Source organism: Nomascus leucogenys, chromosome 13 (genome assembly GCF_006542625.1).
Source record: "Nomascus leucogenys isolate Asia chromosome 13, Asia_NLE_v1, whole genome shotgun sequence".
Classification (NCBI taxonomy): Eukaryota; Metazoa; Chordata; class Mammalia; order Primates; family Hylobatidae; genus Nomascus; species Nomascus leucogenys.
In genome coordinates, this window is record NC_044393.1 from 19,969,776 (window position 1) to 19,983,022 (window position 13,247).

The following is a 13,247-nucleotide window of genomic DNA, read 5'->3' on the forward strand; positions in this document are numbered from 1 at the left end:
CTTTTTATACATCAACAACAATTTGCTAGGAAAATGGGGAGAAATGTGCCATTTATAATGCATTAAGTAAAAGGAGAGAGATGCCCATTATTGGATGGAAATAAATATATGCCAAGTTCTTGGATTAGAAATAAAACGCCAGACAGGTAAGCAGAAATGAAACCGACACAGGAGCTGGAACTCTCAACCACCTTTGCTTGCCTCTGGGCTGTGCTGAATGAGGTCAGAGAAAGCATCGGTGGAGGGAGTGCCTGGGGACACAGCACTTGAGACCGCTGTCTCCCCAGACTGTATAAAAGGGCAAGGAAATCCCCCCACCAAACAAAAACAACCTGAAGTCTTTTGAAAGAGAATTGGTTGCCAACAAAACACAAGTGAAAATGACAGACATCCCTATAGCAAAAGCCACAGTGCCCTGCCAATATCCCCCAGTCCTTACCCCTGTCCTACAAACATGCTCTACTTCCAGCTGCCACCAGCTATATTCCTTTGCCTGAGGGTCCCTCTGGTGGCAGGAGCCTGGCATGAGTAGCAGGCCAGAGGTGCTGCAGAAGTAATGTCCCCTGGAGCAGCTCTGAAGGAATGCTGGTGTCCACCCCAGCACCCTTGCCCCTCAGACAGGATGACCCTGAGGCCTGGCACGTTCTAAGCAGGCTCCTGAGTTCCCAGCGGGATTGTGCTTCAGTTGCCCTTGGTGGATTCTCCTGGGACAATGTGCTCTTTCCTGGCTGCCCTCCTTTCCCTGTCTCATTTCCCCGCTCCCCTACCAGAGGTGGGGGTCTCACAAAAAAAAAAAAAACTCCACCTTATAACATATTCCAAAATTAGCTAAAATTTTAGAATATGGTAAAGGAGATGTTTCAAACAAGTCAGCAATTCATCTCTCTGCCCCAAGCCTGCTACTTTCCCCATATTTCCCATCCAGTGACTGACATCTCCATTTACTCAGAATGGAAGCCAGATGCAAGGAGGCTCCCAGGACATGCTCTGTGTCCCTTACCCCAAACCATTCTGGAAGATGCTCCAGACCCTACCTTCCCCCACCTGGATCACTGTGCACCCTCCACATCCACTTTTACCTGCCTTATGCTGCCGTTCCAGTCTCTCCTCTGCATAAAACTCTTCACTGGTTTTCTCTCCTCTTAGAACAGGGCCTGACTACTTCCAAGGTCTGCAAAGCCCAGTGTGGTCTGGCCCCTGCCCTCCTTTCCAGCTCCATCTCTGCCATGGGGACCCTTATTGTCTCCTCTCTGGCCATCCTGGTCTCCTTTCAGTCCCCTGTGCTTTTCCAGGCTCCTTCCCTTACCAGGCCTCCCTGTCTGGAACACTTCCTCTCCTCCAAAGAGAACTCACTCTTCAGGTCTCACCTGGTGACCTGACCCCCGGGACAATGTCCGTCCCTGCTCTTTCCACTCTCATGAACTATGTACCCTCCTGGTACATGGCACAATCACAATTGTAATTTTACATTTACTCTTCTACTTATTTGATTCATGTCTCTCATGCCAACAACTCAATTGAGCCTCCTGCTTCTACAGATGTGAGTTCAAATCCTGACTCTACCTTGATTCACACTGGTGACCGTGGGTGAGTCACTTTACCAAACAGGAAAGCAATGGCTACTCCACAGGGTGTTGTAAGGATTCAGTGAAATACCAGAGGGAGAGCCCAGCCCAGACATGAGCTCAGAGAATGAGTAGCCAGCACCCCTGTTTTATGACATGAAAACTGAAGCTCAGAGAGTTTAGGTGGTCAGGCTGAGGTCACACAGCTGGCAACTCCATTTGCCTACCAGCTAGTTCTGCTCTCTATTCTCCCTGGAGGCCTTTAGAGGAGGCCACAGGCAGATGGTCAGTGGGATAGGAAGCTCTGGCCTGAACTCCAGACTTTTAGGGTTGGAGGGACAAGATGGTTGGAGATGCTTGTTCTCATTTTATCAATGGGGGAAGCAGAGGTTCAGAGTGGTTAAGTTGCTAGTAAATGCAGTTGGCTAGTAGAATTGGAAGGCAGCTAGCTTCCCAGTTTACAGATGGGCAACCTGAGCCCAGGAAAGACCTCTGCAAGAGTCTCTAGTTCCAGAGCTGGGCCTGGTTTCAGACCTTCAAAGTGTGTCCTTGGCTCCAGGACCACAAAGCCTCAGGGGATGGCCCAGAAAGAGAGGGAGGCTCACCTGCTTCTGTTCCTCTCCCAGGCTGTCCCACATGGAGGCCACGATTTTGGACACGTCACCGAAAGTGGCACTAGGGTTCTGACCCTTGATGGCGGCCTGAGTGTCTCTGAAGAAGAGTGCGTAGGCCGACACAGGCTTCTGCGGCTCATTGGGGTCCTTCTTTTTCTTCTTCTTTGGGTTCTTGGCCTTTTTTCCTGGGTCGGCTGAAGGTCTCTTTTCTCCCGAGATCTGCCCGAGTGAGAAGAGTCAGAAAACCAAAGAAGCCCAAGGGCCTCCTGCCAATGGCGATCAACACAGACTCAGGCCGAGCTGCACTTGCCAGCCTGCTCACACACAGATAACCACTCGCGCGGTGGAGGGGGCAATGGACACACACACACACCCCGGGTGGGTGTTTAACTCATTAAAGAGAATCAGCCTGATGGTAAAGTTGATTCAGAGAAATGCAGGAGGAGAAGACGACTGTATAGTCACTGAAAGAATGGAAAGAATGCTGGAATTAGATTACTAAATTACACGTGAGACTGGTTAGTGCCCAATAGTGCGCTAAAACTATCAACTTTGGGACTTTTAATCTTTTCTACTGGACAGAAATTTGCATTTCTACCAGGCAAAGTTAATTTGCCTTATAATCAGACAAAAATCACTTACATCTCTTATCACTTTTTCCCCCCCAAGGTAACATCTTCTTTTACAGAATTGTAAAATCCCCTAATCAATAATGAATAACGAATCAAAGCAAAGGTCCAGTTTCCTAGAGAATCAGATAATTATTGAGTGAGCCAGTTAGCCAATGCTTTGGTACGACATTGAAAAAATGTGCAGTCATTTGGGGGCCTATTTCCAAGTTTGGAGTGTGTGTGCATGTGTATATGTGTATATACGTGTGTGTGTGTTTGTGTGCGTGTGTGTATATATCTGCCCTCCCACTTGGGATCACAATCCCCAAAAGGGATCCTGCATTACAAAAGGCTGGCCTCCACCACCATGTTTCAGCTGTGCAGCTTTGAGCAGGTGGCTTAGTCCCTGGACCCTGTGAAGTGGGGAGGGCATGAGGCTAAAGCGACTGTTACTGCGTCAGCCCTGGAGCCAGTGGCTTCACGCTGGACAGACTGCGGGACCACGATCCTGTGAACACTTGACTTAGGGCTTCCAGGATGGGGTGGTGGTTGGGATGCCCACCACAGACCTCAGTGGGTCTCTGTTGGGTCACTCAAGCCATGCAGCAACAGGGGACTTTGGTCAAAAGCCAGTGAAGACTCTGGCTCTAGGAGCCAAGAAGATGGAGGTGACATGTTGAACTGATGATAAAGCCATGGGCCAGTAAGCATGATCAGGCATCCATGTCTGAAGGACATGGTTCTGTTCCTGAGGCTTATTCTCTGCAGCCACTCCCTTCTCCAAGCCCCAGTTGTGTTTGTTAGCACTGTGGTGTGGCCTTAGCAAGATCAGGGATGAAGAGGCATGTTGTCATTGATAAAGTCCTGAACAGGCACAGCAGGGCAGGGGGTTGAGGGCACATATACTGGACTGCACCTGCAGCCTCCTGGGTTTGAATCCTGGTTCCCCCCACTTACTAGCTGTGTGACACCAGATACATTACTTAACCTCTCTGTGTCTCAGTGTCCCCATCTGCCAAACAGAGATAATAAGAGTCCCTGCCCCATAGGACTTTCATGAGGATTACATGGACGTATACTTGTTATGTGTTTAGAGCAGTGTCTGGCCCATAGGGCGTGTTTGTTGAATAAAAACCGTTCCTGCATGGACTATAATAGAGGTCGAGTCATCCTTAGGATGAAGCTGGGCCAGGATCCAAAAGTAAACCCCCTCTTCCCCCGAAGTCCAGGGTTACTGCCCCAGGCCTTAGGAGGCCACCATGTGGAAAGGACACTGGATCGACAGAGGTAGGAGCCACAGAGGGAGGTAAGTCTTGATTCTGCCACTAGCTCGCTGGGAGGCCCTGGGCAAACACTTCTGTCTTTGGCCTTTCTGGGCCTCTGTTTTCCTCCCTGGTAAGACAAGATGTTCTCTCACTGGGAGGTGGATTTGGAGTCAATGCAAAGAAGGGCCAGAGCCTGGACAGGTGGCGGGCTCTCATCCCTACCATGTTCTGGAGGAGGTCAAACCACTCTAGACTCCAGGAATGTTGGGAGAATGCATGTTCCCAATGGGGGGGTCATTTTTGCACCCCACCCTCAAGGTCAGTGAATACTCTAGGCCCAGAGGTGCTGTCTTCTGGACCACACAGTTTTGTCAGAATATTTTCTCCTGAAAGGGCCAAATGTGACCCTGATGGCCTTGCTGAAGCCATCCTTCAGGAGTCAGGCTTTGCCAACTTTCACAGGATCTTCTCACCCCATCCCCTCAATGTTTGTTGGAATTTTCTCTGCTTTCCGCACAAGGCTCTGGGAGCCCCGAGAGGACACAGCTTGTCAAGGATGCTCAGCACATGGAGCAGCCAAAGCCCGATGCCACAAAGCCCCATAGGTGCCGTCCCCCCTGACCAGGTGCTCCACCTGCCGATGTGCTTTTTCCCTGGCTTCCAGCGTGGCCCGGGTGTCTTAACAGAAAACCACTGAGCTCTGCGGCGGACATCCCAACCGCCACCAGGAACGCCTGCTCGGTGGGGATGGCACCTACGGGGCCTTGGGACATCGGCCTTTTCTAGTATTTACTAGAGGGAGGTGATGCCCATTTCCCCACAGGACCCCTTCCCTGCCGACAGGAGGGCAGCTTCAGGCTCTGTTCCTCCACCGCACATACCTTGAAATGCGCTTCCGACTCCTCTTCCTGAGTGGAGCTGGAGGGAGAGGGGGTCGCTGACTTGCTCCCCGGCGGTGATGGGGAGCTGTGGGCGATGCTGCTCCGGATGCCCATCTGCGAGATGAGCTGGGACTGGCTGAGGGCACTCATGTGGCTGGCCAGCATTGCCGGGCGACCCAGCAGGGGCCCAGGCCGGCCCGAGTCATAGGCGGCCACCTCCGAGTGGACCATCTCCTGGATCTAAGAGAGGAGGACAGGGGGTTGAGTTAGGAAGGATCTGAACTGCCACTCCATCACATCTGTGCTAGCGGACTTGGAGGAGGGAATGCAGAGGAGAAGTGATGGCTGCAGCTCCTGCTCGGATCCCTGACAGGTGAATCTCAAGATGGAGCCTCATGCTACTTGGGCCTCGGCGTGATTAAGTGCACTCGTGGGAAACCGGCAGCTCCGTGGCTGTGTGCCATTCTACTGACATTCACCACGGACAGACGCTTTGCATTTCAGCCCCTGCCAGAGAGCTCAGTCCGGTTCTGTTGGATCATTTGATGAGACTGAGTCTTCCCTCCTGGAATGTGATACGTCTCTGCATGAACTGAGCAGTCAGCGTGATAGCAACGCACACAGATGCTGGACGCTAACTACATTTTGAATCCTGGTCCTGCCATCTACCAGCTGGGTGACTTTGGCCAAGTTACCTAACCTCTTTGTGCCTCAGTTTCTTCATCTGTAAAATGTGAATATGAGCAAACCTACATTCTAGGGTTCTTAAAGATCAAAGTACCTGGCATACGGTAAGCCTATATCGTATAAGCATATGTTAAATACATTGAATAAATAAATTTCTTGATAAACTTGAGCACTTTTCTTCCTACAGTCAGCAGTTTTGTTATTAACTCCATTCCCCATGATATTTTCTAACTGGTTACTTTTGGAAAGTTATTGGTTTTTACATATAAGCATTTCTCACACAAAACACACATTGAGAATAGGACTTTGGACCTAAATGTGTGTCCACACCCTGTTGAGTGAAGCATACCTATTTGCATACTCTTACGATTTTTATTTCCTCTGCATCTGTGGCTATTTCCCCTTTCTAATTTCTAACATCAAGTATCTGTTTTTCTCTCATTTTTTCTTCATTAGGAAAGCAAATGGGTTTTCAGTTTTACGTGGGTTGTTTCTTTTCTCCTCAAAAGAATCAAATCTCAAGTTTATCACTTCTGCTTCTCTGTTTTCTAATTCTTTAATATCTCATTTTATCTTTAGCTATCCCTTCCTCCGCATTTTAAAGATTTATAATTGCTGCTTCCCCCTCAGTTTTGAGTTGTATTTTTTTAATTGACAAATGACAAATTGTATATATTTATATGTACGATATGTTTTGATGCATGTATACACTGTGAAATAATTAACATATTCATCACCTCACATAGCATTGCTTAGATGAGAACATTTAAAATCTACTTTCTTCTTTGATCCAAGAGTTGTTCAAGGATATCATTTGACCCAGCAATCCCATTACTGGGTATATACCCAGAGGAATATAAATCATTATATTATAAAGATACATGCACATGTGTGTTCATTGCAGCACTATTCACAATAGCAAAGACACGGAATTAGCCCAGATACCCATCAATGATAGACTGAAAGAAAATGTGGTACATATATACCATGGAGTACTATACAGTCATAAAAAGGAACGAGATCATGTCCTTTGCAGGGACATGGATGGAGCTGGAAGCCATTATCCTCAGCAAACTAATGCAGGAACAGAAAACCAAACACCTCATGTTCTCACAAGTGGAAGCTGAACAATGTGAACACTTAGACACAGGGAGGGGAACCACACACTGGGGCCCATTGAGGGGGCGAGGGGAGGGAGAGCATCAAGCAAAATGCTGATGCATACTGGGTTTAATACCTAGGTGGTGAGTTGATGGGTACAGCAAACCACCATGGCACACATTTACCTATGTAACAAACCTGCGCATCCTGCACATATACCCTGGAACTTAAATTTAAAAAGGCTAACAAAAAGAAGAGTTCTGGAAATTCTAAGTGGCTCATTTTTTTTCTTTTGGCTACAATTTCCAGTAAAAAAAATTATCAAAGTATGGGGTCTGTACTATTCACAAGTGTGAGATTTTGTTAAGGTTTTCTTTGAGACCCAAATATGATTAAATTGTGTACATATTCCACAGTCCTTACAAAGAAATAGGCTATGTTTGCAGATGAATATAGCAATATAATATTTTTCCATTCCATCAGTGATTATTCTTTAGATTCCTTACCTTTTTGGCTCTTTAATCTTACACAGACTTGTCTAGATTGCCTGCAATTTTTCTGCTTCCATTAAAAAACCCTTTTAATGCTTAAAGTGTTTGTTTTGGGAATCTGATGTCGGTTTTGTTTCGTTTTCGAGACAGAGTTGTGCTGCATCGCCCAGGCTGGAGTGCAGTGGCACGATCTTGGCTCACTGCAACCTCTGCCTCCCAGGTTCAAGCGATTCTCTGGCCTCATCCTCCCAGGTAGCTGGGACAAGAGGTGGCACCACCATGCCTGGCTAATTTTTGTATTTTTAGTAGAGATAGGGTTTCACCATATTGGCCAGGCTTGTCTCGAACTTCTGACCTCAAGTGATCTGCCCACCTCGGCCTCCCAAAATGCTGGGATGAAAAACATGAGCCACCACACCCAGCCCTGATGCTGGTTTTTATTACAAAAAGAAGACAGACAATTGTGTCTTCATTATGGATTAAATTTCTTATTAAGTGTCTTTTTTGTCTCATTTTTTTTGCCTTGAAATCAGTGGAGTCTGATATGAATAATGCTGTCCTTGCCTGTATGTTTGTTTGACTGTGTCTGGCATATCTTTTTTTAATTACAAATCTCTTAGTTTAGTTTTTATTTTTTAGGGTTACTTTTGTCAAATGTTTTTGTTATGATCAGCTTTAGAAAATGAACTTTTCCCTTATGCCCTGGAACAGTATAGATAACATATAAATTACATTATCCTTAGAGAATGAAAGAGCTTAAACAGAAAACCATCTGAGGCCCAGTGCTTTTTGTTTTCACAATATCCTTCAGGCTAAAAGGTCTATTTTAGTTTCCATTTTCTCTTGAGTCAGTTTTGGTAAATTATATATATATAAAAATTCATTTTATCCAGATACTAACATGTACTAGCATATAACTGGATAATATATTTTTAAATATACTCTGTGGTTTTCATCAGTTCCCATTCAAAATTGTAATATTGTGAATACATGTTGCTTTTTAAAATTTTCCTTCTCAAAATTTATTTTTTTGTGACGGAGTCTTGCTCTGTTGCCCACACTGGAGTGCAGTGACGCTATCTCGGCTCACCACAACCTCCGCCTCCACCTCCCAGGTCCAAGCAATTTTCCTGCCTCAGCCTCCTGAGTAGCTGGAATTACAGGTGCATGTCACCACACCTGGCTACTTTTTGTATTTTTAGTAGAGACGGGTTTTTGCCATGTTGGCCAAGCTGGTCTCAAACTCCTGACCTCAAGTGATCCACCCGTCTCAGCCTCCCAAAGTGTTGAGATTACAGGCATGAGCCAACACACCCAGGCAAAAGTTTATATATTTCAACTGTCTAGCCAAAGAACCAGCTCTTATATTTAAAAAAAAATTGACAACTTTCATGATAATTCATTAAATTCTGCTTTCTTCTCTATTAATATTGACTTGAGGTATCATATGCTGTTTTTTTACATAGGTTTTCAAATTAAGCTACTTTCACATTTTCTTTTTTAGTAATAGAAACATCTAGGGCAGGAGTTGAGACAAGAGCAATTTTACCTTGCAGGGGGCATTTCTCTGAAGACATTTTTGGTTCTGACAGCTGGAGGGTGGGAAGCTACTGGCATCTGCTGGGTAGTGGCCAGGGATGTCCCCACTAAACAAAGAATTATGCATCCAAAAATGTCAATAGTGCTGAGGTTGAAAAACTCTGCTCGTAACTATGATTTTTATCCCAAGGAGAATTTTAGCTACATCATATAAGTATTTTTAAAATATTCTACATTGATGATTTTATTTTCTTTCTTACCCTAAAACTATTTGGAAGAGTGTTTTTATTTAATGTATCCTTTGTTATCATGATGAGAGACCATGACTCCTAGAATTTTATCTTTTTGGAATGTACTGAGGTTTTCATTTTAGCTTAGGATATGATCAATTTTTTTTGTCCTTTTTTAAAACTTTTAGGCTCAGGGGTATATGTGAAGGTTTGTTATACAGACAAATTGCATGTCACAGGGGTTTGGTATACAGACTATTTTGTCACCAAAGTATGATCAATTTTTGCAAAACTGTTCATGTATATTGGAAATAATACTGTATATTGTATAAATTTCTCCATATGTCTATTCAATAAACAGTTTTGACTACTTCAGGTGTAAAATCTCAAAAAAATTGGCTTATTTCACTTAGCTTAAGGTCCTCAAGGTTCATCCATGTGGTAGCTGAATTGGAACGTTCTTCCCTTTTTAAGGCTGAGCAATACACCCTTGTATGTATAGACTACATTTTGCTTATCCATTCATCTGCTGGTAGGCGCTTGGTTGGGCACTATGAATAATGCTGCTAGGAATGTGGGTGCACAAGTATCTCGTGGAGACTCTGCTTTCAATTCTCTTGAGTAGACACCCAGAATTCCAACTGCCGTGTCATATAGTAATTGTTTTTCAATTTTTAAGAAACCACCATGCTGTTTTCCACAAAGCCTGACATTCCTATTGTGTTTCCAGCAGTTTCTCTCTAAACAGATTTTCTGCATACATACTAATGTGAAGTTCTTTATCCTGTAAATGTCCCAGAATGTTATGTCTTTACTGTGGCTTCTCCTTGCTCATAAAAAATAAGCATCTTTGCCTTAATTGATGTTTCTGTCTTACCTCCTACTTCATCTGCTATCATTATCACTCTAATTTTTCACTGTTTTATTTTTGTCCTGCATAATTTTAAGTGTAAACAGTGTGTAGGTAGATATTGGTTTCTAACCCAGTTCTTAATATATTGTGACATATGTATTTGATTCTTAATCATACAAATATCTGAGAAACAGATTTAAAGTGAACTGTTTTATAGAAGGTATTAAAATGTATTCTCCAAACATCCCCTCTTCCCACCCCACAGCTTATGCACTCTCACTTTCTATCAGCCTTAAACAAGAATCTGGCATTAGCTCCTCAAGGTCAAATCGGCCTTAGAGCTCTGTCTTAGGGCTTGTTTTCTTTTTCTTCCCAGCGGCCTGCTTTAGAATTCTTCCATCATATATTCCTGACTCAGTGGTTTAATATTTTTACCAACTCTTGATAATGGCGGATTTTTGAAGTTTTGCAAACCTGCTAAGTGTGAAATTCTCCCAAAGTCATTCTGATTTCCACCATTCTGGTCACTAGTGAGGGTGACCACCTTTTCATAAGTTTACTGGACCATTTATGTTTCTGCGTATACTGCTGTTAGGAGTGTAGACTAGTATTTAAAACGCTTTAGAAAACAACCTGGCGATACTCAGTATATTGAAGATGCAGACATCCTATAACCTAGAATTCTACTCCAAGATGGCTACTATAAAGAACTTTCGCACATGCACAAGAAGACGTACACACAGTGTGGAAAACTGCAAAAGACTTCGAAATGGACAAATGAGTGTCATTCAATGAACTGCGGGGCATTGTCCAGCGGACCTCTGGGGTACCTGCTTCTATAGGAGTATACGTCTTTGTCTAGGCTATTTTACAACTTTGTAAGCTCTAAAAAGGTGGTATTAATGCAACTGATTTTTTTAATCATTCAAAAATTTAAATTGTGATTAAATACACATAAAATTTACCATCTGAGCCATTCTTAAGTGTACAGTTCAGTAGTATTAAATACGTTCACACCATTATGCAGCCATTACCAGCAGCCATCCACAGAACTCTTTCCATTTTGCAAAACTGACACTCCATCCCTAGTAAGTAAGAAACTCCCCATTCCTTTCTCCCCCCAGCCCTGGAAACCACTCTTCTACTTTCTGTCTCTAGAAATACGACTAGTCCAGGTACCTCAAACAAGTGGAATCACACAATATTCTTTCGTGACTGACTTATTTCACTTAGCATAAGGTCCTCAAGGTTCATCCATGTGGTAGCTGAATCGGAACTTTCTTCCCTTGTTAAGGCTGAGCAATACACCCTTGTTTGTACAGACTACATTTTGCTTATCCATTCATCTGCTGGTAGCCACTTGGTTGGGCATTATGAATAATGCTGCTAGGAACGTGGGTGCACAAATATCTCGTGGAGACTCTGCTTTCAATTCTCTTGAGTAGACACCCAGAATTCCAATTGCCGTATCATATAGTAATTCTGTTTTTAATTTTTAAGAAACCACCATACTGTTTTCCATAGTGGCTATACCACTTCAATTCCCACCAGCAATACACAAGGGTTCCGGTTGCAGTTTCTACACGTCCACGCCACTTGTTTCTCTCTCTCCCTCTTTTCAATAGAAGCCATCCTAATAGGTGTGAGGTAGAGTGAAACTCATTCTTGTCCATAAAAATGCAAACAAATTTTGTCTGGTAGGGATATAATTGATCCCACCCTGTAAAAAAGATGATTCCAAACATTATGTTTGGTTGCTCCATAGCCATTAAGCAGTTTTGCATTTCTTAGAAAATTTATTTCACCATTCCTGTTTGCCTATATATGTGTCTATTCTTCAGATTCACCTTTGAACCTGTTGTCATATCTTACTAGATTCCTCATTAATCATGACTTACATAAATTTTTGGCATGCTTTCACCTTACATTTGTATGAGAGTTATGATGTTACCTTTAGAAAGTTATGTGTTACAACAAAGATGATCATTATGGCATTTAATTCCAAAAAAAACTGGAAATAATGTAAACATTCACTAATTGGGAGATGGCAAAAACCTGTGGTGTATTCACATAATGGAATTCTTAGAGGGTTAACCTGACCAACCTGGACCTACAGCTGCCAATGCAGATGAACTCAAAGACAATAACCAGTGAAGAGAGTTTCAGAAGGACACATATAGTATAATGCCTTTATGAACACGTTTAAAATATAAAACATCACTGTCAGGTGTTCAAGGATATATGAAAATGTAGTAAAAGCATAAAAACACTCACTGCAGAATAGTGGTTATTTCTTTCTGAGAACAGAGAGGTACAAATGGACCTTAACTTGTACCTGCAATATTTATTTCTTCAAAAGCAGATCCAAAGCAGCAGCAACAACAATATGGGCTCTTCCAAGCAGAGTGTTAAACTTAAATGTGATGGGTTCCAGGAAGTCTGGAATGAAGGGAAATGGCTGGTACCTACATGACTTAATTGGCCATATTAGGCACCCTGAAATGTCTGAAACAGGGTCAGCTTTATCCCCTCATCCCCAACCTGGGCTCCAGACTCCCACATCCAATTGCCTGAGTGACATCTTCCCTCGGATGCCCCGCAAGCATATCAAACTTCACATGCTGCAAATGGAGCTCTTCCTTCTCCTGAAACCTGTTCCTCCTCCGGTTTTACCAAAATAGTAAAATGGCACTGGCGTTCTTGCTGTCACCCAAGCCACAAACCTGAGCATAAACCCTGACTTCTCCCTTTCCCTTACAACCCCAACCTCAAGTCTCTGTGGAGAAGCTTCATTCTTGCTATAGTTACAAACATATTCTCAATATATGGTCGGAGCTTTCATGAGTCCATGCTTTGTGATGGACACACAATGGCAAGCTTTGGGGGTGACAGCGCCCACTTCCCCAACTGCACTTCAGGGTCTCACAGTCAATTAGAGAGACAGTTCCCTTCATAAAGACAGTACATGACTGGCTATTCACAGATAAAAACCAGCAAGACATGGGGACAGCCACTAAGCATCCCAGGTTTTCTAGGACATTTAAAAAGCTTTGTCCTAATTTCCCCAAGGGAAAGATGTGCCCCTAATTTGAGGCCTGCTAGTTGAGGATGCCCGCTGTAGTGGACACTGTCGGTGCCGGACCCCACCCCCTTTACCACGCTGCTGTAACCATTCCCCTGTGTGCTGGGAGCGTTGGCACCTGCCCCCATCTCCAGAAAAGTGGCCAAATGAGAGCTGCTTCTCCCAGGAGGCTATGACATCTCCTTAACGCCAACAGTCCACCTTGCAGCCGACCTCACCACTGCTTGACTGGCACAGGGGTGCTAAAGGCCACCCTGCTGGCTGTGCAGTGAAGCTGCGCTCCAGGGCTCCCTGTGGAATCAGGCTGAAGCGAGTCTCCAGCCGAGGC

The 13,247-nt window shown here is 44.2% G+C and overlaps 1 protein-coding gene across 3 annotated transcripts in view; it reads right to left on the reverse strand.

The window, feature by feature from the left end:
• The window catches only part of TOX2 (TOX high mobility group box family member 2), a 123,596-nt gene that overhangs the window by 12,883 nt on the left and 97,466 nt on the right, over positions 1-13,247 (reverse strand). For all 3 annotated transcript variants that reach the window (XR_004033056.1, XM_030826423.1, XM_012511728.2), the window contains exons 4-5: positions 4,937-5,176; positions 2,171-2,398 (exon numbers count right to left, since the gene is read on the reverse strand). Coding sequence is in view for 2 of the 3 variants with exons in the window: in XM_030826423.1 (XP_030682283.1) it covers positions 2,171-2,398; positions 4,937-5,176 (468 nt within the window). In the remaining variant the exon portion in view is untranslated. The remainder of the gene's footprint in view (positions 1-2,170; positions 2,399-4,936; positions 5,177-13,247) is intronic.